The 24,397-nt window shown below is 35.6% G+C and overlaps 2 protein-coding genes across 3 annotated transcripts; one reads left to right on the top strand and one right to left on the bottom strand.

Annotated features, from left to right (window-relative positions):
- The first annotated feature begins 634 nt into the window (after positions 1-634).
- On the top strand, positions 635-9,459 carry LOC110793555 (uncharacterized). 2 transcript variants are annotated; one of them, XM_021998439.2, is made up of 6 exons: positions 635-1,054; positions 4,680-4,871; positions 5,523-5,639; positions 5,721-5,870; positions 8,773-8,831; positions 9,095-9,459. In XM_021998439.2, the coding sequence occupies exons 1-6, from the start codon at positions 875-877 to the stop codon at positions 9,228-9,230; spliced, it is 834 nt and encodes a 277-aa protein (XP_021854131.1). In that variant the 5' UTR covers positions 635-874; the 3' UTR covers positions 9,231-9,459. The 2 variants fall into 2 exon arrangements, with proteins under 2 accessions (XP_021854131.1, XP_021854132.1); XM_021998440.2 differs by having other exon boundaries at positions 914-1,054; positions 4,657-4,871.
- A 2,054-nt stretch (positions 9,460-11,513) lies between these two features.
- Positions 11,514-23,773, bottom strand: LOC110793554 (uncharacterized). The gene is made up of 15 exons (XM_021998438.2): positions 23,417-23,773; positions 22,723-22,963; positions 21,329-21,415; positions 21,149-21,239; positions 20,068-20,134; positions 17,919-17,961; positions 17,090-17,261; positions 16,874-16,972; positions 15,890-15,952; positions 13,666-13,804; positions 12,886-13,087; positions 12,521-12,636; positions 12,341-12,380; positions 12,004-12,162; positions 11,514-11,920 (listed from the first exon to the last, which is right to left on the bottom strand). Exons 1-14 carry the CDS (start codon positions 23,549-23,551, stop codon positions 12,005-12,007), a joined length of 1,653 nt encoding a protein of 550 aa, XP_021854130.1. The 5' UTR covers positions 23,552-23,773; the 3' UTR covers positions 11,514-11,920; position 12,004.
- Positions 23,774-24,397: the final 624 nt, after the last annotated feature.

The following is a 24,397-nucleotide window of genomic DNA, read 5'->3' as shown; positions in this document are numbered from 1 at the left end:
TGAGTAGAACAATCTTTCTTAATTGGGAAGATTCTCGTGAAAAAAGAAATAATGTTTTATTCCACACTTTCAATCACAAAAACCAATTTACCGAAAATAAATTTTCACTTTATTATTTATTGCATTTTATTTTTCTTTAAACTATTTACTTTCCCACTATCCCTAATGCAATATGCTCCTGATATTAAATTCGTTTCATTCTTGAAAACTATTCAACCGCAATATATACAATTAGTAGGGTGAGCTAAAGAGACAATTAATTCCTTATAAATCTCAAAACTGCACTATGTCATACTTCATTCGCAATATATTTGTTCTAACGATATAGATTGAGTAAGCCGTAAATGAGAGAAATTTTGATAATCCGTAACACTAGTCTGGAAATTTAACCAAATCCCTACAACAATACTACTCCATATCTTCTTTTAACCTCCATTCTAAGTCATATATTTATAATGAAGTTAAAAAATAGCATATGAATAAAAAAAAAATTTGACTTTTATGTTATTGAATAACTAAATTAAGAACTTGATACTCCTCGAGTAGTCAAGTCCAACTAAAAAGAAACTTCAACAACAACAAAATAATTTTTTTATTCATAGGTACCTATTTCCCTTTTTCTTCCATCTTTTTGGGTTTTTCAACCCATAATTTCTTTCATAGGAGCATATCTTTCTCGTTCCTTGATTCGCCTTCTTTCTTTCCTCATCGTATAACACACACTCAAAAAATTAGTGGGGTTGGAATTTGGCATCATCAAAAGTATCCAAAATCCCAGAAAATCATAATCAAAATCAAAAAATCATTTTTATTTTTTATTTTTTATTTTTTGAGAATTTGAGGAAAAAATCCCCAAAAAAACCAGTTGGGAAACATGTCAACCACCACCTCATTGCGGCTGTTGTTGTCTCACTCACCATCTACACCACCCTTTAAAGCTTCTTCTTCTTCAAGCCCTAGTTGGACCCACTGTTCTACTTCCCCTTCATCTTCAGCATCATCTCCATTTCAGCGAAAATGGTTTGTGCCAAAGAGATCTTCTTTCAGTTTTGGGGTAATTTCTTTTTCTCTTAATTTTCTGCAGTTTTTAGTGCTTAAGATGTTAATTAAGCTGTTCACTAGAATTATGGATTGTGTTTGTGTTGGATTTTTCTTTGAAAAGGGAAAATTGGAATTGGTTTTATTTATATAATTATAATCGTGCTGTATATTTGGATAAGCGAAGTGGGTTTTGATGGATTTGAATTGGGTTTTGTTGTTTTTGAAATTTTATTTCAAAAAAGGTGTATTTTATTTCAACGATGAAGCTACATGTTAGTTAGTTTGTTTACTTGAATTATGGTTGATGCTTGTTTTTGTTGGAATGATTAAGCTGGATTCTAGTCTAGCTAGTGTTTGGGTAATGCTGCCGAGCCAATCTACAAGTTGGGAGTGATTTCTGATTAGATTTCTTAAATTGATTTTCTTCAAATAAGCTTCAGGATGTATGGTAAATTTTTGTATGAGCTAGGCGTCACACAGCTTACCAATGTTGGTGGCGTTAAGGGATTTTCTCCTGTGGGATGAATTATATCACCCTTGTTTGATTCTGTTAAAATGTAGGTAAAAAATTTACCCATATTCATGAAATTAGATGGCATGGATGGTGCATATTAGAGATCAAAGTTCTTTGTGATTGCTTGTTTTGAGATCAAAGTCCTTTGTGATTGTATTATTTGCATATGTTTAGCTTAGTTTGGGTGATTTTTTTATATGTTTCACACTTTCAATAACCTTTTGATACCATGGTGGGTGTACCATCACACCACGTGTGTTCTTATAGTGGCCGTACCATGTAAGTTCGGAGATTTTACTGAATTAGATATTTTCGGAAAACTATTTCCCATAATCGCTAATATGTAATTTTAATTCTCAAAATTACCAAAACAAACACCGTAATCTTTTTTTCAAAAGTATATCAGTTATGTCATGACTTCAACCCATCTCCCTCCCTGCAGTTTGTACCACCATTATCAGTTCATCATTACCTCCAACCTTCACCTTCTCTGGGTCGGACTGCTTTTGTTGGTGTTGTAAGATAGATAGGATCATAGGAGAGAGAAAATCACTCTAAATTCTAACAACCTTCATGACCAACAAAGTGAGGGGCATATTCTGAATATGCCGGCCATGAATGTTAAAGGAATTGAGCGATTATCAACCTGGATTCATAATTCAAGTTTCCTGTTCAACCAGAAATGAAATCGTGTTCATCAGTTTGCGCCAAGGTTATCGGAAACTTCCCTCAACAGCCATCTCAATAATAACCGTATGATCATCTAGAATGAAGAAGTGGTGGCATTGATTCCTCCAAATCCCATATATCCACCATAGGGTTGGCGAACCATTGCCGGATAGTATTAGAGATCTAGCCTTCAGTGTCATTTTTGTTGATTGGAGGAATAACTGGGGGGAGTTAATGAGTTATGGCATTATGATGACGCGTAAGGAATAAGTTTGTATGTATTAAATTTGCGAATTAGTCAATGTGGGAAATAGATTTTCTCAAGTCAGCTATTTTGGTAAAATATCCAACAAATTCAAGTCTTTGTTTAGTTTTATCAAGTTCTAATTTGGTTGCTTAAAGGGGAAGATTAAACTGTTGGAGGCAATGTCTGATGAGTTCCGAGTTTAGATTGATACTCAAGTATTTCTGTTGCATCTCTATTTTAGTTTTGGCTGAATTTGAGGCTGATGTTAGCCGACCCCAAATCATTTTGGGACTAAGGCTTTGTTGTTGTTGATAAGGTTAGGGAAAGTGATGGAATAGAGTAGAACTATCGCGGGTGAAGCTTTTCATTTTCTCAATCACATGTACTGTTCAGGATACCGGTGCTTATAGAAAATCTACACATTAGCCATTTACAATATTGCTTACTGCTTCGTCATGTACACATTGACTTTTATGGTATCCAGGGTCTCTAGAGCTATTTTTTTATGCTCTTTGTAGGTTAACTGGCGAGTCTAACTTTTTTTTTTGTTGTTGTTGTTGTTGTTGTTGTTGTTGTTGCAATTAGTAGATAGGATAAAATCTAGCCTTTATTCCTACAATTTACACTGACTGGACAAAATAGGTTATTGTCTACTCATTAGAAAATAGGTTTGGATGTTAATCTAATAATCTGTGTTACACAAGCATATTTGTCTTATCTGAAATCTCCTGCATACTGCATAAGTGATACCTCCTTGTATTTCGCTGGCTTAGTTTTGAAATGCGGAATGAATGCTGGGTGCAAATTACTAACTTTTTTCTATATAATGGACCATATACTTTGCTTGGATGACAATTGATGGTCAATTTGGTTGTTTCCTTGATGATGGCTTTTTAGCAAAGTTTCCTTAGTTAGGTATGGTTTTAGATGGTAGCTTTGGGTGGGGATATTTGTATGAGCCTATGAGGTCTTAGTTACAGAAGCCAAAAGAATAGCAGCGTCCAGAGAACCTGACATTTTTGGTCTTTTAGGCTGTGACATTTCCCTTTGTGATGCTACTTTAACTCTCTATTCATTTGTTACTTTGCTATGAAGACTCCCTAACATTGCCACTCCATATTTCAGAATAGTAGGAGTTTCATTGTTTTTCTTTTTTTATAATTCACCCAATGTTAAAAGATAACCGACTCATGAGTGATGCAATTTTCAGTGGCTTCTCTTCTCTTTAGCTATTTATCATTTACTAAAATATGACCTTTTTTTGTTACGTAACCTATTTTGGGCATTGGTTTCTTGTAATTGTTCAAAACATTAATTAAATTCAAGTGCTTCCAGATGTATGCTAAGTAGACCTGTCAAACGGCTAGATCAGGTCGGGTTGTAAAAAATTACTTTCGGGTTCGGGTTTACAAATGCTTGTTCAAGACCCAAAACTTTTGGGTTCGGGTCGACCTAACGGGTTGAGAAATTTTAAAACGCGTATTATATTTTCATTAATTTGGGTAATAAATATACAAAATATGTGCATAAATTAACAAATTTACATACATAAGTTTATATTTAGTCAATTCAACCATAAAATGACGTATAATTCAAATTAAAATCATATTACACCTAACAATAGTAACAACGTGTTTAATGTGCTTAAAATACTTCGTAATCTCATTTATTACTATAAATACAACGATTTCTAATTGGTTGGGTCAAAAACGGATTCGCTCGGGTTTTGACCCATTACTTTTTGGGTTATTCGGGTTCGAATAAAATCGGGTTACATGTCACAAACTCTTGTTCAAGACTCGTATTTTTGGGTCGTTTTTTTAGGCCGGGTCGATTTTTGACATTTCTAATGCTAAGTCAGATAGAGTGTGTTTTATTATGTTACTCAAGACTCTTCATTCACCTCAAATACCCGTGTTGGATCCTTGATAGTCTGACAATGGACGCTTGATAGTTCATATTGAACCTAAAATGGGATGTTTTCATAATATCCGTGTCTAACACTTGTGGACATGAGCAATTTTATTGTCTCGAGTTCCCATTTTGCAGAATATGAATATATGATTCGTATGTCCGGCCTTAAATAAATAGATGAACGTTTCATTCCTTGGGGGTCATGTCAGCTTGACTTCATATATCATCTTACATTGTGGACATTTGGTTTTCACTAATGATTTACCACCAGGGACTGTTTTTATGGTATAGTAGATTGGAGCAAATCTGAGGAATCCTGAGAACATGGACAAAGGAAGGACAGGAATTGATAATGTCACTGGCATGTTTGGTTCTGACGAGGAGTCTGGCACTAAAATTCCAACACAAGCACAATCTATTGTGGAGGGGTCAAGCTCAGTAATGGTGTCCGAGTTTAAACCCGTTCGTGATGTTGATTATATACAGGTCCTTTACTTTTTACTGCAATCTCCTTTTGTTTGATCCCCTCTTAAACATTTGAGCTTGTTATTGGAACTACTCTGATGCTTTTCTTCATTGGTACCATGCAATTCCTCACAGTTTGTTCAACCACGTGTCTTTTTTTTTGGGGGGGGAGGGTGGGGGTTGGGTGTGTTTGAGTCTGAAAATGTTTATGGAACTAAAGTTAATAAAAACTAGAAAAAGTCCACTCTCAGTTCTGGTGCTAAGAAAATGCAAGATTATTCCTTCCCTACTGAAACTTCTGGGAAAAGGACCATGTAAGCAACCCTCCATTTTTTGAGACTATATTAGCTCTAAGTTAAAATAGGCGTGTCTTTTTTTTTTTGAATAAATCTGGTTTCAGTATCATAAATTCCTGAACTTGTGTAAACTATCATCTATCATTTCATTTCCTCATCACTAAATTCGTAGCTACTGTGACTGAAGTAGTACCTGTCTACCTGATTGATAAACACCAATTTCCGGTGCAATAGCTTCGAAACTTGTACACGAGTGGCACATAGAGGAGTTTTATTTATTTTGGTTTTCATGTATGGCATGTCCCCCTGTGTTACGTGATGCCAATATTAGTTACTGGTTGTTTTGAAAATTTCATCTGTGCCAAATATTTTGCAGGAGTTGTTAGCTATTCAGCAGCAAGGGCCAAGATCAATTGGATTTTTTGGAACCAGAAATATGGGCTTCATGCATCAAGAGCTAATTGAGATACTTAGCTATGCTATGGTTATCACAGTATGTCTACTTAATTTATGCATTTTATTCGGGTGTTCATATTTGTTTTCTCTCAGTCATGGAAGTATTCTGTTTCTGCAGAAAAACCACATATATACCTCTGGTGCCTCGGGAACTAATGCAGCTGTCATTAGAGGTGCTTTAAGAGCTGAAGTACCGGAACTGCTTACTGTAATTCTACCTCAAAGTTTGGAAAAACAGTCTCCGGAAAGCCAGGAGTTGTTGGCTAAAGTAAGAATTTAATGCCTTGCAGTCCTTTTGATATACCTGTCAATAATATGGTTGACGCATAACATGTAATTCCCTATATCAGTGTGTTGTTAGTCCCTTTTGTGTGTGTGTTGTTAAGGGGGGCAATAGGAAATGCGGGAGGAATTTATGGGGAAACAACATCGTAGGGTACAACACTCAAATTACTTCCTCCGTTCTTTTTTAGATGACACAATTTTTTCATCACGTTTGACAATGCAATATTTCAATCATTAATATCTTTTATTATCAATGGAGCAAAATTGTAAAAAGTTGATATTATAAATCTATACAATGAGACGATTATAACAAGACCCCACATGATTATAGTTTTTTTCTTAAGTATAAATCACGATTGATAGTCAAAGTAGATTATATGAATAATGCCGAAAGTCGAATTGTGTCATCTAAAATAGAACATAGGAAGTCTAGGGTAAAGGGGTTGGGGCATACCACTGCTGTAGTTATTTTATTTCTTTTAATGTATTTTACGTGCCACTCCCTCTGAAAAAGTTTTTTTAATGAAGGATAGAATGTGATGCAACTAGTGTGAATGTCTTCGTAAACGTTTCAAGCGTCATTGACTTACCATCTCTCAAAGTATCAACAGATCTTTTTATTCTTTCCCGCTTCCCTATGTGCCACACTCCCATCCGGACATTGTTAAAGGTTTGTGTGATGAACTATAGCCTAATAGGAGTAAGGTTGGGGTTGTTTAGGCATTGCGTTAAGGGTAGCCTGAAGAGGAAATAGGTGGTTGGTTAGAGAGAAAAGAGACTTACTGTGTGTTTAGATCAGAGTAACCTAATTCGCGGTTCACTTCGGTACATGGTACGGGTTCGGGTTCGCGGTTCGCGAGTGGGTTGCTTTTTGAATCGCTAGGTACTTTCTGGTACAAACTTTTGTATCATGGTTCGAAGTATTGTAATATTCGGTCCAATTATAAATTAGCAAAAAATATATATCAAATTGTCAAAGTTTGTTCTTGGTCATAGTCATAATCATTTTCAATTTACTCTAACAAAGTACTACAGAAGACAAAGCCCAATTTTCAAAAGACAAAAGAAAAGAGACAGCCCAATAGCCTTCTGTTATTTTAAAATAATTAAAAAATAACAGAAGGCTTTATCGTAATTTGGACTGAAGATAGCACAAGAACAAAAGAAATGTCGAAAGAAGAACTTTCAGAGCAGCCATGGCTGAGTTTTTCTGTTACAAGGAAAACAACAATTACATAGTGTATTTATCTCGGATTTCCTGCCCAAACAAATTCCCCAACTTAAATTTTCTATTCTCGCCTTCCCCGACCTTCACTTGATTTAGGGTTACAGATTTGTTACGCCGATAGGGCGATGCAGATCGCGAACCACCACGAATTGGATCGTCGTGGTACCGCGAATTGGTACGGACGACCAATTCGCGGTTCGTAGGGGGGTGCCGCGAATTAGGTAATGGTGGTTTGGATAGCAAGATAGAAGGGAAAAGAAGGGGAGGGAAAGGGGAGGTGAGGTCCATTTTTTCTCCAAATCTCTCCAATTCTGGAAAGATAGTGTTTATTAAATAGGGAGGGAAAATTGATCCCTCCCTCCTTCTCCCTTCCCTTCCTTTCCCCAACCTTTTATCCAAACACAGGAGCTTGTTCCCCTCTCTTTCCTTCCCTCCCTTTCTCTCCATTTCCTCTTATCCAAACAAAGTGGTAGAGAATGCTATAAATAAGGGGGTGTACACAAAGAGAAAGGTATTCAAAATGTTGAGTTGTCATTTTAGCTTTTATAGCTCTTGGGATTTGGGAGTGAATTAGGCCACTATGCTTGATAATCTATCCTCTATTTTCTGTAACTCCATAATATCAATCTAAATCTTGTTCTGCTTACTCTAATTTCTGCTGTAGTTATGTTAATTGATAAAGTTTGTCATGGGATGTTAATACTTTTATTTGTATTTATGAATGGAAGATGAAGTGTTATTCACTGTGTAAGTGAAGGATGCAATACATGGACTTGCAAAATCAACCATGCGAAATGTCACTTGTATCTTTTTGGAGAAAATTATCACTGGCGGCACTAAATCAGAGTCTTTCTTACTTTGGCTTTTTCTTTCTAAATTCATTCGCCCTTTTGTAGTTATTTGTATGGATTATGTTTGAGATGTTAAAAGTAGTTAAAGATTCCTATAATTAGGAGATTTAGAGCAGCTTAATCTGAAACAACTTAGATAAGTTTCAGCGGACTTGCTTATGGTAAGAATTCTGAACGAACTAATGCACTTTTTTGAAGTGTTTTAAAATTCATCTATGAGCCTCCACTCTTCCTTGGCATGCAAATCCTCCCAGTTCTTTTGGTGGTTTCTGAAAAGGAAGAATAAGGCATTGTGTAGTTAAATAAATGGCTTAAAAAATGGGATGCGTGGTTTCTTTCTAATCTTTTTGGGGTTTCCATGTCAAAACCCATGAATGAGGAAATGGCTACTACCAACTTAAATGAGTGATTTTGGTGAACGATTAGGGGAGACGCCACTGTTGCAAAAATGCAGCAAAGAGTATTTTGGTGAAATGATTGTTAAATATTTTCAGTGGTGGGGTGTAACTCTGATGATTATTGTTAGATGTTGAGAAAGAGAGAGTATAACATCAAGCCTCAAGTTGCTTACTTATTTAGTTTCTTTGTGAAGTGGTTAAGGCTTTAGCCTCCCTCTCTTTGGGGGCCATGCTCAGAATATGATTGGAGTTCCTTTTTATTTTATTTTATTTTCTCTAGTTCCGGTGGACTTTATATCTTATAGTTTCTTTTACGAAAATTTCCTGAAATAAGTCTGTAGCCAGTGTGGAGCTTATTCTTCTGTTCCATTTATACAGTTTTAATTTTTTTTAATTTTGGATTCACAGGTGAAGAATGTCATAGAGAAGCCTCACAATGATCACTTGCCTTTAATAGAAGCAAGCAGGTACAAAAATCTCATCTCATCTGCTTACCAACGTTAAGGTCTTAGTAATTCACGTAAAGAAGTCAGTAAGAGGTTTCAAATTAACCGAGATATGTAACTTTACTATGCATATTTAATTTATCTAAAATTCTAGTGCATGCTATCATATGCTTGATTTACCTCTCCTCTCTTGACTGACAACATGTAATTAACCGAGATATGTAACTGTATTTCCAATTTCCAGATTATGATAGTGTAACCTGGTATGACTGTTAAACTTGCAGGTTATGCAACATGGATATAATTTCACAAGTTCAGCAAGTCATTTGTTTTGCATTCCATGACAGCAAACTACTCATGGAAACATGTCAAGAAGCAAAGAACCTTCGGAAGATTGTAACTCTCTTCTACCTAGATTGAGTAAAATCGGAATCCTTTTGTCTGTCCATAGATTATTTTGGTAGGTGGAAAGAGAGAGAGATTTCATTGAACAGGAAAGCAGTGAATAGTTGTTGCTACTTTGCTGGAGGATGAATTTCAATTCTGGGCGAGAAAGGGTTGTTTAGCATCCATGGTAGAGTAGGGGAAACAATTGAATTATTTCTTGACAGATTGTTATATTTGAAGGAACCCATTCGCTCCTTGTCTATATACTTCGTATAGCTGCTGTATTTACTGTTTTGCAAACAAATCAGTTTCTCTTGCTTTTGACCGGAAGAGTCAGGAATTATTTGAAGGAACTCCTTCGGTACCCGTCGATAACTAATGTCAATCTTACACTTATCTATTACTATATACTAAAAGAGATACCAGGAATGACACATGTCAATTCCTGTTGCGATTTTTCCCCGTCAAAAAACACTTTTCAAAAAAAAATGTATCTGTTTTATTTTATGTATGGAAACAAAATCACAAATTCTTATTTACAATGGGTACAATAAATAGTGTACACCGGAGTAAAAGTTGACTCAAAATGTTTAAAAGTTACATTTATATAGGTAAAAGTTATCTATTTTTAATGATAAATTTTTTCATTTGAATAAAAATTATTTCTTCAAAATCACTAATAATGTATAAATTAATCATTTAACTCTTTAAAATGTTTATCTATCAACTTTTTAATTTTATAATATAAAAGTTACAGAAAAATAAGTTAAAGTTACGAAAAACTGCGCGCAAGACCTTTTGAAACAAAATTTAGTTTATAAATCATGGCAATAATAGATACGACGTAATAATAATTATTCTAAATTGGTAATATTTTAGTCAAATCGCTATATTAATAATGGAAAATATATCACTCAATATTTTGGTCAAATTATCATATTAACATTTTAAATATGCGTATTAAATGAATAAATTTAAACGAGTATGTTAAAAAATGTTATACTTATACAGTAATTGGGGAGATATTCAGTTAAATATTTTGTGAAAAAAATTATCAAAATCCGTTCGTGCACGGGATCTAACCTAGTTTAAAGTAAATTAGTCATTACTCCGTAGTAATTATAACAACCAATGAGGTCCTGTTTTGTTTTGAAGAAACCCATTAAGGGTTAATTAATAGATCAAAAGACATCCAAAATGTTTACGGAAAATCCTCAACCCATATGTGTTACCCAACCTCCAAGGTTGAAGGAGAGCTAACACATGGGCTACCTTATTTCCGCTACTTTTAACAAAAGACCAACAAATTTCTGAAAAACTAGAATGTAAATCAATAATATCATCAATAATCATGAAAAAATTAAATTGCAAAAAATTGCTGCTTCCCTGTGAACTTCCATGCAGAGCTTGGACCGCCCTAGTGGTTAAAATTAATATTTGTATTCGTATTAGCCGGATTACGAATACAAGTATAAAATTGGCAGAGTTTTTTTTTTTAAGGGAAAAAATGGCAGAGTTTGTTGAATTGCAATATTTACAGGAAAAAGAAAATCCAGCTTCCTTGGATTTATTATACGAGCTGGTTATTTTCTTTCTTGCAACCTTCTTTTTGTACTGCCGTAATATAACTCCAAAACAGCTCTGAAATTATTTTCTAACGAGTTTTAGGCAATATGTTTATGTAGTGCTATAGTTTTAAAGAAAAATTAGAAATTACTCCCTAACGAAATCAATGGTTATATTAATAAATTAGTCGTACTGCACAAAGTACATACAAACTATACTAATAAATTTTGTGAATAATGCTAAAAAGTACTCCCTCCGTCCAGGAATACTTGACTTGTTTTCCTTATCAGGCCATCCCTTAATATTTGACCTGTTTCTAAAAATGAAAATATTCTAACAATATTATATTATTTCTCACTCCACCCCTATTAACCCACCTACCCCCTACTCCATACAAAAAATAATTAAAAATTCAACCCCTACTCTTCCCCAACCCCACCCATTTACACATTTCCCACTAACTACATTAAAATAATACCCCACTATCAACTACTACCTATTAAATTAAATAAGTCAATTCAAGTCCCTTAAACTTTGTGCCGGTCAAACCGAGTCGAGTATTCCGGGACGGAGGGAGTATCTTATTTCCCATTCTGATTTGGAATTGAACTTATTTACAACCAACTTTATAAGCATGGTGTCTATTTGACAAGTGAAGCAGCTCAGACTTCTTTTGTTCAGATGTCACTGAATCTTTTACCAAATGATTTACTTAAAAATATGGGAGTAAACCAGTTACTAAACGATAAATTGGAGATCAATGTAAAGTTAAAAAATTTAATACTAAAAAAATACATAAATCAAACATTAATAACATCGATCGACGCATATGCAACCCTAAAAGACTGCATATTTACCACCAATAAAAAGTTTATCATAAGGTTTGACAGCCCTAACAGATTAGCAGGTGAATAAAAACCACCTGTAACCTGGACATTTGTAAAGTACACAAGGAATACTTCTGTTTTTGACAGAAAACGCCAAGGCCCTTCTTAAACCCATATTTCTTGCCAAAGTTGAGGGAGGGACTGGAGTTTATACAGTCAACATAAGTCGTCAAATGCAAACAGAATCAAATTTGCATTTATGGAGCTGTCATTTAGGAATCAGGAAGCAGACGAACAACACCTTTTAGGCTTAAATTCTCATTTTTCTCACTGCATTGTATACAAAAGTGTATCTTAGGGTAAAAAAAACGAGCTGTCACCTGTCGCACAAGAATATTAGTGCAGATTCAAACCTTAGATATCATCCGAGTAGTTGCCATCACTGTCTTGTTCATAAATCTGATATTCCCCAACATCTGCACCATCCAACTGCTGAGTAGAAGCTCCTGTAGATGGAAAGCTTTCAAATAGTTCTTGCAGATAGTTTCTAGAAATGTTCTCTGTACCTAAATCTGAACTATGTTAAGGAGAAATAATTGGTATTGAACGACCATGTGTGAGGAAACAATCTATGTACAACCAAAATAGAGACATCAAATTGTAAGAATTGGCACGGCTTCACTTTCGCAAGGCATGACCACTATTTGATTTCAAAGCTACTATTGAAAAAACAGCACAATAGGTGGATACAGGAATCAGACTGCAGGGTGAAATCAGCATCCTCTCCATCCTATGAAAGAACAAAATATACACCATCAGGAAGGGGATATATAAGGAAAAGTTGTCCGTCTAACACCACGTAACCCAAAATTAGCCTGCTATTTAGAAGAACAAAATTGGACTAAAAACCATTGAGCTTCTAAGTCTCACCAGGTAAACAGTGTCATTTATGTCCAATTCCTCTTCACCGTCTTCATCCTCAATCTCATTTTCTTCATCATCGTCGTCGTCATCATCATCTGCTTTATCTTCATCGCCAGTCAGCTCTGAAATGATAAATTCGTCAATATCTGACAAGCAAGGGCAGGACAAACCGACAAACTACAAAAGAAATGACCTGGGACGCATCAATTCACTTGTTGGAAAGCACAAAATTTTACTTTTGATTAAAGCATAGCTTTCACTTTGTTAAGGGGAGGGAGTAAGTTGTTACAAAAAGAATACTTCGTATAATCTAAGATATATGTTCTGGACTGCTGAAGAAGCTTAAGAAACAGCACACAAAAATTCCAAACCTCGATTAACTTGCAGTTCACCCTCTTCCCCAGGCTTGAGAGTGTTTACTTGGTAACGCATCTTTTTTGACTTCTCGAATCTTTCAGAAACAATTTTTAGCGAAGATTCAGCACCATCTTGAGGATACACTGATAAAAACCTCACTGCAACACGTAATCTTAATCTATCGAGAGCATATGATGTGAACCACCCCGTTGAACACTACATAAAAGCATTGAGATTTTAAGAAAAGATAAGATAGAAAAACAATAAACATCATCAGCAATGCATATATGAACAGGAAATAATTCACTCCTTGAGCAGTAGTTCTATAGAAAATATGGAATCAGGAAAACAGTGATTAGAAAAGGGTGCTGGAAGCTATCAGTAAATTACAAAGCAAAACCTCCAATATAAAACTGATTTTCTCTGGCTGTTTGTGGATAATTTCATCCTAATGAATCCATTCAGGTGGCTTCAAAATTAAAGCTCACCTGATAATGCATAAATAACAAATCTGACACTGCAAAAACATTGGAGTTCTCCAAATATATGCTTCAGCTTTTAGTCCACATTTAAACATCGAACCAACTAGGACGCTGAGCAATCTGATGAAAACTAAAGAAATTAAAAATTCCTATAAGGTACCATAATTTAAGTCTTTAAAAGCATTGCAAATTTTGCAACAAGGTATGCGTTTTAGCAAATGATGAGTAGCTAGCGACCTGGAAGTTATATAGATGAACTAGGAAATAATATAAATACACCTCTATCAACAAAATATTAGGGAAGGAACTCACAGTGCAAATAGTGTTGTTCGGAGGTTTTTGTATCTCGTTTTGAACATAATCATCGGCAAGTTCAGAAAGTTGAAAATATGTCTGGCATTTGTAAGGAAAAACCCGAAATGTGCATAAATCCTCCCAATTATGCTTCTTTCTGTAAAATAAATGTCCACAAGATAAAAAGAAAGTTTGTCATACTATCTTTCAATCAGGTCACTTTCTGACTTACAACCACATTACCTTAACTAATACTCCCTCCGTAATTTATTAAAGGATACACTTTGACCGGCACTTAGTTTTAGGAGAGTGAGTTGAATTTATTAAAATAAGATGAAAGTGGGGTAGTGGGTGAATTATTTATTGTAGTAAAAGGATGATGTGAGTAAGTGTAGGGACCACAAGGAGAGAAACATTAATATAATTGGAAGTGGGGACCATGACATGCCAAAAAAGAAAACCCGTTTATGGAAAGTGTATCCTTTAATAAATACTGCCGTTTATGGTGTATCCTTTAATAAAATACGGAGGGAGTACAACCTCTTACCGGATTCTGCCGGTTTTGTCTCACCTGAGCTCGTTAATGATGTCATAACTCATATGGTATATTTTATTTTATTTCAATCAATTAATTACATTGACTGATCTGATTAAAAACCCAAAGCCCTCAGTTGACTATGGTGGGGGACTCTCTCTCTCAATCGACTGCACCTAAGCCAGTAAGCCCTCAGTAGAAGAATTCCCTTTCAAGCAATAAGGAAGGATGCAATAAGGACCTGATTCCCAAATTCAGAGGTAGAATTATTTTTATTTTTTAAGACGGAATGTTTTTAATTAAAAGAGGCTTCAAAGCCAAAAATAGGCCCCAATCAAGGCTCAAACAAAAATACACGCATAAAGACTATCATCCCTCCTTGCGCCCTTTTTTGCTAATTGATTTGCAATCTCATTTTTCTCCTCAGTTACATGATGAGTTATAGACCCCTATACATAATAACAACTTGAGTAGTTAAGTTCCATTGACATAAACTGCACCCTGGAAATCTTATTCGCTTCCCCTTCATTATTCATCTATGCCTTCAAGATAAAAAAAATTAAGAAATTTGTCAAGGAACTTGAAGGACAAAAAACATGGATTCACCTATCTTTTATACAACATTGATTGAAGTTGCGAGAAAAACTAAAGGCAGACTTGAAAGAGCTTTCCTTTGACCAGACTTTATTATGCGAAATTCGTTCCCCTGATAAGGCTGATTTACCTTTGACTAGCGGCACTAGCCAGCGCCGTTTGTGAGCAGAAACAAGGAGTAAACTACTCTAGAGAAAGGAAGGGTTCACTCTGACTGGAAGCGAATACCTTTTTCACCCACTTAACAGCTCTAGTCTTCAGATGATAAAATCCCCAAAAACCTAGCGGCTGCTAGAACATTTTAACCCTTTTTTATCTTCCATTTGACCTCGTTTAAACTAGTTTCAGATGTTAATAGATGGAATAACCAAGAGGAAACCCACCATATTATCACACAGCAACCCAACTGCGACAAGGGACATGACATATAAATGTATGAAGAATACAATTAGCATCCATATCAGCTAGCAGGTGTTAATACAGTACTACCTTCATCTCATTTTACTTGTACCATAAGCAAATGGTACGCTTTTTATGAAGAGTAAAAAGAATAGAGAAAAAAGTGAGTGGGAGACAAATAATCTAAGACATCCCAAAAAGGAAATGGTGCAACTTGCAAGTAATGTGAAACAGGGAGAGTAGACGAGTAGAGCATTATCTACACCGAGGGGGGAATGTAATTCTCTAAGACTTCGTCAGAAAATTCAGAGCTCTTCTGGTTAAGAGTAGCAAAATGAAATTAGGTTTGCTTATGACTATTCCTCTCTATCCCCATAGAAATACAAAGGATAACTATTAACAGGTGAAGCAAATATAGAGTGCAGAAAGAATAGTATATTAGTTCAGCAATTCTGCGACCAAGGGTAAGATCTAGGTTGTAGGCTTGTAGCTACTACTAACCAAGTGCTACACAAATTATTTCAGCATACTCTGCACAATGTAAAATCTTATCTCTGTTGTTTTCACACAGATTTTTTTTTTATTAAACAATGCACAATATAGTTAAGTTCCTATCACCCTAAATAATTCATCACCAAAATGACATCAGAAGCCAAATTTACGCATCATAACAAAAACTAACCTTCTTTATCAAATATCAAACAGATAACTTACCCACTAGCCGCATCACAATACCCTCTCAAAGATGGGGGAACCCTGAAATCAATTCTTTGATATCTGTCAAAATTTGAAATATCGGAATCAAAATTCATTTCACCGAGAATTTAAATATCTCTCCTTCAGTAGTTCAAATGACAAGGAAATTAAAAATAAAAAATCCTGCTGTCAAATAAGAAATCCCAATGACATTAAAGGTTCAAATGGGCCAATAAATGAATAAATAAAGCTTTAAAAATGTCACGCTGAAGCAGGTTGAAGATGACTAGCTCAGTTCATTATAAACAAGGAGTTATGAATACAAGCTAACATTCATAAATGGCTCATGAGATTTAATTTTGTTTTCTGAAAACATATACTTCATAATACTTTCTGATGAAAACAAAAAGCAGTATAGAGCAGTCCTCAAAGCGGGTGTTGGGGGGATTTGGGGGGGGGGAGTTACATGTTGCCCAAATCTGACTGTGTGGTGCAGATAATGTAAATCTAAAATTCTCAATTATACCCTAAGAGAGATGCAAGGATATAGGTCCAAAAGATGAATTATTTTGAAGACATACAAAAACCAGCGTTCTTCGTCTGCATCCTCTTGTCTTCACCGTACTTTTAAAGAGAATTTTGACATGAACTAAATTATTATCACAATTTTTTATATTCAAATACTGCTCCTGAAATACAACATGCATACATCTACCAGGCAAAATAAATAACATGCATGTTCCCTGTAAACAAAGACACTCAAATATGCATTTCTAATTTATAACATAACATGGTAACCATAGAAATGCAACCGACTTTGTTTTAGGAGCAGCATCAAATGGACATCGTCAGGCAACTATACTACTTCATCCAAGAAAGTTGACTCACCACGGCTTGCAAGCTCAATAGGTTTAATAGGGTAACAAACTCCCATTGCGCAACTAAAAAAGGAAAAGGCAGTAATCTAGCACCATTGAGTGAATTTATAAAATTTGTTCTTACATGCGAGACTCGGGATCTTTGCGAGGATCATAACCTTTTCTAATCCAGAACCTATGGAAAGGTCCACTTCCAAAGTAGTATGCACTCCGAAAAAGAAGCCTGCACCGTCAAACAACAGAATTAAAAAACCACACATGAAAAATCATATATAGACCTATAAATTCATACCATACTAGCATTAAAAGATAGCATTAAGATAACAATTATAGAATAAACCTCTTAAGCATATGGTCTCCAAACTTCAGACCCTCTTTACACAAGCGTTCATGGATAGAACTTCTTGGCCAAATGGGTCGTTCGTCAAACAAGTTAGACACAATCATTTGCCATTTCCATTGATCTGATCCACGTGATATGTATTCCTCCCATTTAACCCTTTTAGGAATCTGTATGATTGTTAAGTGCTACTAAGAAAAAGGTAAAGAAAGATAGCAATTTGTAATTTCAATTATTGTAAAACACAATTAAGTGGCATTATTAGGTAAATAATACAGATATTTCAATTTAGAATACGAAACACTGGTATAGCAAATTTCAAACAAGCAACAGCTGACTTTTAACTATGTAAACTAAGGAAGTGAAAGTTGAGAAAAGAAGTAATACCAAGTTTCCATCAGCAAAATGTACTTGGGTACCAAGGAACAAAATATGGTGGACAAACCAAATCACATCTATCAAAAGTCTCCCCATCCCTTCAACCGGAACATATATATTCTAGAGAAACAAAGAGAAACCATCAGACAAAGGAATTCCCTAAAACTACAAACGATTAAGGACCTCACCAAACTCTTTCCCCTCTCCCTCAATTGAAAGGAAAAAGTATATGAAGCAGCAAGAACGAGAAGAGGTAGAAAAAGTGAAAAGAATCCTTCGAAAAAGTTAGCACCCCATCTCAACAATCTAAGCGGTCATCCAGCATATGAAGGTTTTGTATGTGTAATAGAAATGAGCAGCTTACACATGGAAAATGAATAAAATTCCCCAAACCCTCACAGGAGTAAATACACTTCAAAGCTTTTAGGAACTTATCACTAAGTGAGGATATCTTTGATATTGAAATCAATAGCTAGACATGGTTCAATCTCCATCTGCATCAAGGAAAAAAGCATATCAGTCATTAGGTGTACGTAATCCACCTTAGTCACAAACTAACATAAAGAGGACTGGTTGTTTTCAAGGACAAGTCTTTCCAGAAACACAAATTAGAATAGCAGTTATCATCGACTTACAAGTATTAGAATCGTTCCATTTCATCCATCAGGAAAATGACAACACCCCAAAAGGAAAATCAAAGGATTTTGGCCATTTTGACAGATAGATACCTTAAGCAGCTATAGTCTATAGGATGTTTAAGTAGTACACAAATTTTTCTTTTACACTATCTACAGCTTATATATGTAGAACTAAGGGTGTGTTTATCCCTAGTCTTAAGATGAGTCTCAAGATGAGTCTTAAGCTTAAGTCTTGGGATAATGTGGTAAAAGACTACCCCGAGTCTTGAAGTGAGTTTGAAAATCCAAGACTCACTCAAGACTCACTTAAGACTCCACTTTTTTCTCCCTCCAATCAAATCATTCCACATCATCAAACTTAATTTATTTTATTTCACCCAAAAAAAAAAGTTAATTATATTTTTAATTCATTTTTCTGCAACTTTAAACGGTTATGCAAACCGGGAACAATACTTTGCAAATCATATCCGAATTCGTAATCGTACTCAATGTCATCAACTTCAACATGACTTGATGGAACACATTTGGTCACGTTTTGGAGGAGCGGCTAACTAAATTATTGATAATTTATGTATTATTTTGTTTCATTTGCCTTTAAATTTATGTTCTAGATCTTTTTAATTTAATATGTTGTATTATTGTTTCTAATTAGTACGGAATATATGTCAATTTCGAAATTAACATTTTCTATTTTATTTTTTCATTTTTTTCTCGAATTATAAATTACTTTGTTTGTATATAAGAAAACATAATTTCAATATTATTTGGAAAATGTACCCAAAAAATATACATAAAATATTGTTTTAGGAGTTAGGTGAGTCTGAGGTGAGTCTGGGGATAATGTGTAAAAATAGGGTGAGTTTTGTGTGAGTCTAGATAATGAAAAAGTTAGTGGAAAGCTGATGTGGCAGAGTCTGAAGATTGGAGGTGAGTCTGGGGATAAACTCACCCTAAGCCATAAGATAATCTCAGCTTCCAAATTTTAGCGAAGTGACTAGCAAGTGTAGATGATGTTTTTTGAAAATCTCCAGAAATCAGAAGATATTGTGAGTAATCATGAATTCTCCTGACCCAGAGGTGTCAAATAAAGCAGGGCCTCCCGCCTAAGACACTTTAGACTTTAGGTCCATAAACTTCTTTTACCACAAAACATTCCGGAGCATTTCAAAATACGTTTCAGACCTATTAGGTTACCAGAACTGGTACACAGAGTCAAGAATCTAATTATGTGCATAAGAGATTGATATAAGCGGCTAGAATACCACTTATGATCCCCAGAATGTGAGCATGTGTAAGTAGCTGTACACATCAGGTTGCTTCAAGAACTTCTTTCTGGAAAGGAGGACACTACGAATATGCCTCTAATTGCCCCATGCCATGCAACTTACAAGTTGCTGCCAGTGTATGAAAAAGCGCGCCTAGGCGTTAGTAAGCGCTTTTTTTTGTTCTAGGTGAGGCGCATTCAATGAGGCGCACCTGAGGCGCATCAACGACGCTATTCAGTCAGATATTTTGAACTCTATACAGTGCACCTCACTGCAATGAGGCGCACCGAAGTGTTCCAAAGGCACGCCTAGGCGCAGCAAGACCCCTATTGCCTTGAGCTTTTTATACACTGGATGCTGCGGGCATGTACTTGCTTGTCCAGTCTTCATAGATGTGGTCACTCTAATGTTGAACGGATGCTTCAATATTAAACCATTCAGGATGATACCTACTTGGACTGCAAATTAGCATATGAACAAGAGACTTAAACGACACTCTTTAATTTCAGAACTTTTCTAATTGCAGGAGGATATTCTTTCATAATCCAAACATTAATTTTCTTTAGTTTGTGCTTTCAAAGGAAAAACCAAAAGTCACGATCAAACAAAACAGGACTTCACAAAACTCACATACAGCTAACAGCTGGTCACGTCTCTCATCATTAAAGAATAGGAGCAACATAGTAAAGTAGAGTACCTCCCACCGATGCTGTACAACTCCCTCCTGTTTCTTTTTGGAAATCAATGTGATTGATGGCCTCAACCTAAAAAAAAAATAACCAGGCATAACTAATGAGGTCAAACAGGCTTGATTAACTCCCTAACATTCAGAGTTTCAGCAAAATCATCAATTATAATAAGATGGAAAACTGCCATGGTCAGCTCAGAACAATAATGCACCAGTATCATTGCATTCAAAGCACTCCATGAATTTATGACTCTTTAGCTGAAAACAAATACAACCCTGATCCTGTCCTTACCCCCATATAAGTGCAGAGCAGAAAATTATGGAGTAACCTCTAAAGATGAAAGAGACTAAAATAATACTCTTATTGTGGACGTGGTGGCTGGGAGGGCATGGTTGCGTAGTGGCTTGGCCAGGGAAGGCCAAAAGTGGATCCCCCTGACAAAGAAGATATTTTGGTAGCATTTACAAAACAACGTATTTGGTGGGGTTTTTTAAGTAGAATGATATATGAGGTACTTGTATGTGAAAGTCAGTATACAGTAGATAGTTTCTGACAATTATTTCTACAGAATTTACATCCTTCATTAAATCAAAGATATATATTTGTAAATCAAACTCGTGTTCAAGATGGACCACGTTGGAGAAATAATTTCAAGATCAATAAATGGAAACCGTGTCAAACAAAAAGGGGCAAAGGGAATACAGATCATAGGCAACCAAACAGCATAAAGTGAATCCTGAAGTTTCAATACTAGAGTTACAAGAAGAATATGACAATGACAAGAAAACTTAATGGCAATCCAACTAAAAGAATCAGCAAATACATCATGCATCTTGTCCCAAATTGTCATAAAATTAACCATATCCTAGCTTATCTAAAATATTTCAAAATAAAAATAAAAGGTGCTCTGAAAAATAGGCAATCACTACACTATTTGTCACAATGTGAGTTAAAACATTCATGATAAGAACATAGGAACTAGCTCATGCATGACAAGCATCCACAGGAAACTTCACAGCAAAAGAATTTTGTTCAACTTCCTCTTTTAATACATATTTGGAATGTTGATAGAAAGTAGGACGATCTTACACAATATTCTCAGGAACATCTTTCAGTGAAAACAGTGAAGGTACCAACATCATCAGATTTTCATCTTCTGCATCACCAAGATCTCCCTTTCCTATGACAAGTATATTTTGAGAAAAATAAACAAATAAATTGATGAAAAACAAGAAATTTAATCCTTGCTCAAAATGGAAACAATTTTACCAAATGGTCCCTGTACTTCATCACACCTTCCTTTCCTCCGCGCAACATCAACATGAACTGGAAGGACATGCTGATAATCCACCATCCCTGCATGAAATAAAGGAAAGATCAGAAAAAAAAATGACTGCATTATCCAATCAGACACCATGAACACCATTAAGCCATCCCTTATTTGTCATTTGTTAATGGATAAGTCCAACACTCACCAGCTACTAAAATCAAGGTGGCTTTTTTAGATAAAAAGGTCAAGGTGGCTTTTTTAGATAAAAAGGTCAAGGTGGCTATGGATATACAGAACAAGAAGGATGAGAAAAATATACATAACATAAAACTGTTCAAAGATGTTATAAAAGGACTTTTTTTATCAAATCTATCGTCAAAAGTCATAAACAGAACCATATAATACGTTGAGACATTTCTACCTAAGGCAACTCTGTCTCTACTGTTGAGAAGAGTGCTGGCACAGTCAGAGATAATCTGAAGTTATAGTACTTCAGGAGGAAGTTAGATAAGCAAAGATACAGAGTCACAAGGTAATTAGGAACCATTAAAGTGGATGACAACCTTATATTGATTGACCAAGTGTCACACTGAAATGGAAGCGGGGGGGGAGGTGAATCTTCAAATACTAGGAAACTGGGATTAAGAAAATCATGCAAACTGAATATAGCTCAGAATGTCATATATAACCATAGTATTAATAAAAAGAAATAAACACAGACACACACATAGCACAATGTCTAAGTCATATTATAACATCTCTGTCTCATTCTCATTGGACTAGGTCATATTTCTGAGAAGTATACTGTTTCCACCTCTGGCTCATCGAGGGAAAGTTCAGCGAACTGGAGTATTCCCACTTCTTCCGTGTAACAAATTCATCACCACTAACATCCCAACATTTAGTCCTCTATTCTTCATATTGTTGGCACTGTCTCAGTGTCTCTTGACAAAAGCAAAGGTTATTATGGATAAAAATTAGTCCTCCACTCGCTTAAATGTTAACTTGTTCCTTCCTGGTGAATGGATGAATGAATAAGTACTCCAATTTCTCTCACTACATAAAGAGGAAGTACTCCATTTTTTTTCCTACTCATGTATGCTAAAACAAAATCAAAAGATAGATTTACACATTCCCCCCTTAGTGAATTAGTGAGATGATCCGTATTCAATACACATACAATGATACAAACATATACATTGAGATTTCTTTGCCTCGTTTACACTAAGATTTCAGTATTTTCTCCTCCACATAAATGGACACAAAAGTTCAGTCGTAAGAAGATTATCCCCTCCACCGGGATAAATGCCCCAGTGTATTGAATTTTTGTTTGTCTTAAAACTCAAACGAGACAAAATGATTCAAAGAGAGAAAGAAATCATAGGCTGCTCACCAGTAAACGTATAAGCTTCCGGGACTCGAGCAACAATTTCAGCAGAGAGTACATTAAGGTTTTCATATTTTCCGGAACTACAATCCTTGGATTGGCTGCTGGAGCAATTATTATTTTGATTACCCTTGGATATTTTCAACAGAAAATTATTACAAGAATGAATCTGGCCAAAAGCGGGATGTGAACATGGGTCTTCAGGCCGGAAGCGAAGCTCCAGTTTGTTTAACTTGGAGCTTCGAGCCTGCAGATGATAATTAAAGCAAAACTTACCATCAATTACATCAAGTTGCTCAAATGTTTGCAGAATTCTAAATAGTACTCCATAGTCTATATTTAAAACTAACATGCCCCATTTGGTAGTCAACGAAAAAGTTTGCTATTTTTATCATAAAGAAGTATTTTACGTTGTCATACTCCCTGCCTTCCTAGTGTAGCTAGACGCAGGCACGCAGCACAGCGATGACCCGGGGGCGGATTTTCCACTGATTTACAAAATTACGGTTAGATTTTACTGCAAAAGTCGAACATAATCTTCAACCAATCTCTATGTGCTATATTCTTGGATTTTCATCTCAACCAATCCTAAAAAACATCTTGTCCAGTAATATTATGAAGCAAACAAAGCAGGTGATTTATTTGTAGAACCCTAATTAATGTCTTTCTGTGTAATTGGTTCCAAAATTCAAAAAAATACCTTAGCAATTGCATCAATTCCACCAAGGGTTTCGACGGCTCGCGACATGGATGAAGGATAAGCAGGGTAATGGACTGCAAACAATTCCTCGCTTGGCAAACACCCTTTTGCCGTCCCATCTTCAATCACTCCCATAACTCTAATAGCGCACTAGTACGTACCAATTATCTAATGCGCGGTCAGTCTATTACCGGCGGGAATCTTCAGGCTGGTGGGTTTATTCCGGCGATGTTTTGCGGTTGTGCAGTCTGCTGGTGGGCGGTGGCGATGAAGGAAGGAGAGAGAAAGAAGTGTAATGGGAAATTGCTTGGCCGTTTGTCACTTGAATTCTCCGATCATTAATTGTGCCCAATTAGACTAAGGCGCGAAAACGGGTAATTATAAATCGATTTCACAAATTTTTATTTACAATGGGTGTACAATAAATATTGTACACCGGAGAGTTAACTCAAAATGCTTAAAAGTTAAGCATATATAAGTAAAAGTTATCTATTTTTCAATTATAAATTTTTCGGATTTTTCATGAAATACCCCTCAATTTTCACGAAATTCACCAAATGCCCCTCAACTTTCAGAAATTCACCAAATGCCCCTCACCTTTAATATAATACCCAAACTACCCTTACTAATGACACGCCGTTAGTCCGCCGTTAGCCCGCCGTTAGCCTACTTTTCTAATTCACCAAATGCCCCTACAATGTAACTTATTTCACCAAATACCCCTATTTCAAAATATAATTCACAAAATGCCCAAATGTAAAAATTACCTTTTTAAAGCCCAACGGCTAGTTTTTGGGCATGTGTATGTCGACCGAAAAGATGGAACAGTCCTTGTCGGCTGGTGTTACGGGGGAGGAAATTGATGAAGCAGGTTCTCCGTGCTAATTTGTTGGTGGTGTTTCTGGGTTTTCTCCGGCTAACAATTGTCCATTGGTTGGGGTTGGGGTTTGGTTGGGGTTGGGTTCTCTCTCTCCATTTTTT

This window comes from Spinacia oleracea, chromosome 3, assembly GCF_020520425.1.
Source record: "Spinacia oleracea cultivar Varoflay chromosome 3, BTI_SOV_V1, whole genome shotgun sequence".
Classification (NCBI taxonomy): Eukaryota; Viridiplantae; Streptophyta; class Magnoliopsida; order Caryophyllales; family Amaranthaceae; genus Spinacia; species Spinacia oleracea.
This window is presented reverse-complemented; position numbering and strand designations above follow the sequence as displayed.

What these genes read in the sequence shown, in the direction of transcription:
- LOC110793555 (XM_021998439.2), top strand. Translation starts at nt 875, where the DNA reads ATGTCAACCACCACCTCATTGCGGCTGTTGTTGTCTCACTCACCATCT. An exon ending in GTGATGTTGATTATATACAG is followed by an intron (nt 4,872 to 5,522) that starts GTCCTTTACTTT and finishes AATATTTTGCAG; the next exon opens with GAGTTGTTAGCTATTCAGCA. An exon ending in GCCAGGAGTTGTTGGCTAAA is followed by an intron (nt 5,871 to 8,772) that starts GTAAGAATTTAA and finishes TTGGATTCACAG; the next exon opens with GTGAAGAATGTCATAGAGAA.
- LOC110793554 (XM_021998438.2), bottom strand. Translation starts at nt 23,551, where the DNA reads ATGGGAGTGATTGAAGATGGGACGGCAAAAGGGTGTTTGCCAAGCGAG. An exon ending in TAAATGACACTGTTTACCTG is followed by an intron (nt 12,381 to 12,520) that starts GTGAGACTTAGA and finishes GTTCTTTCATAG; the next exon opens with GATGGAGAGGATGCTGATTT. An exon ending in CACCCTGCAGTCTGATTCCT is followed by an intron (nt 12,163 to 12,340) that starts GTATCCACCTAT and finishes AACATAGTTCAG; the next exon opens with ATTTAGGTACAGAGAACATT.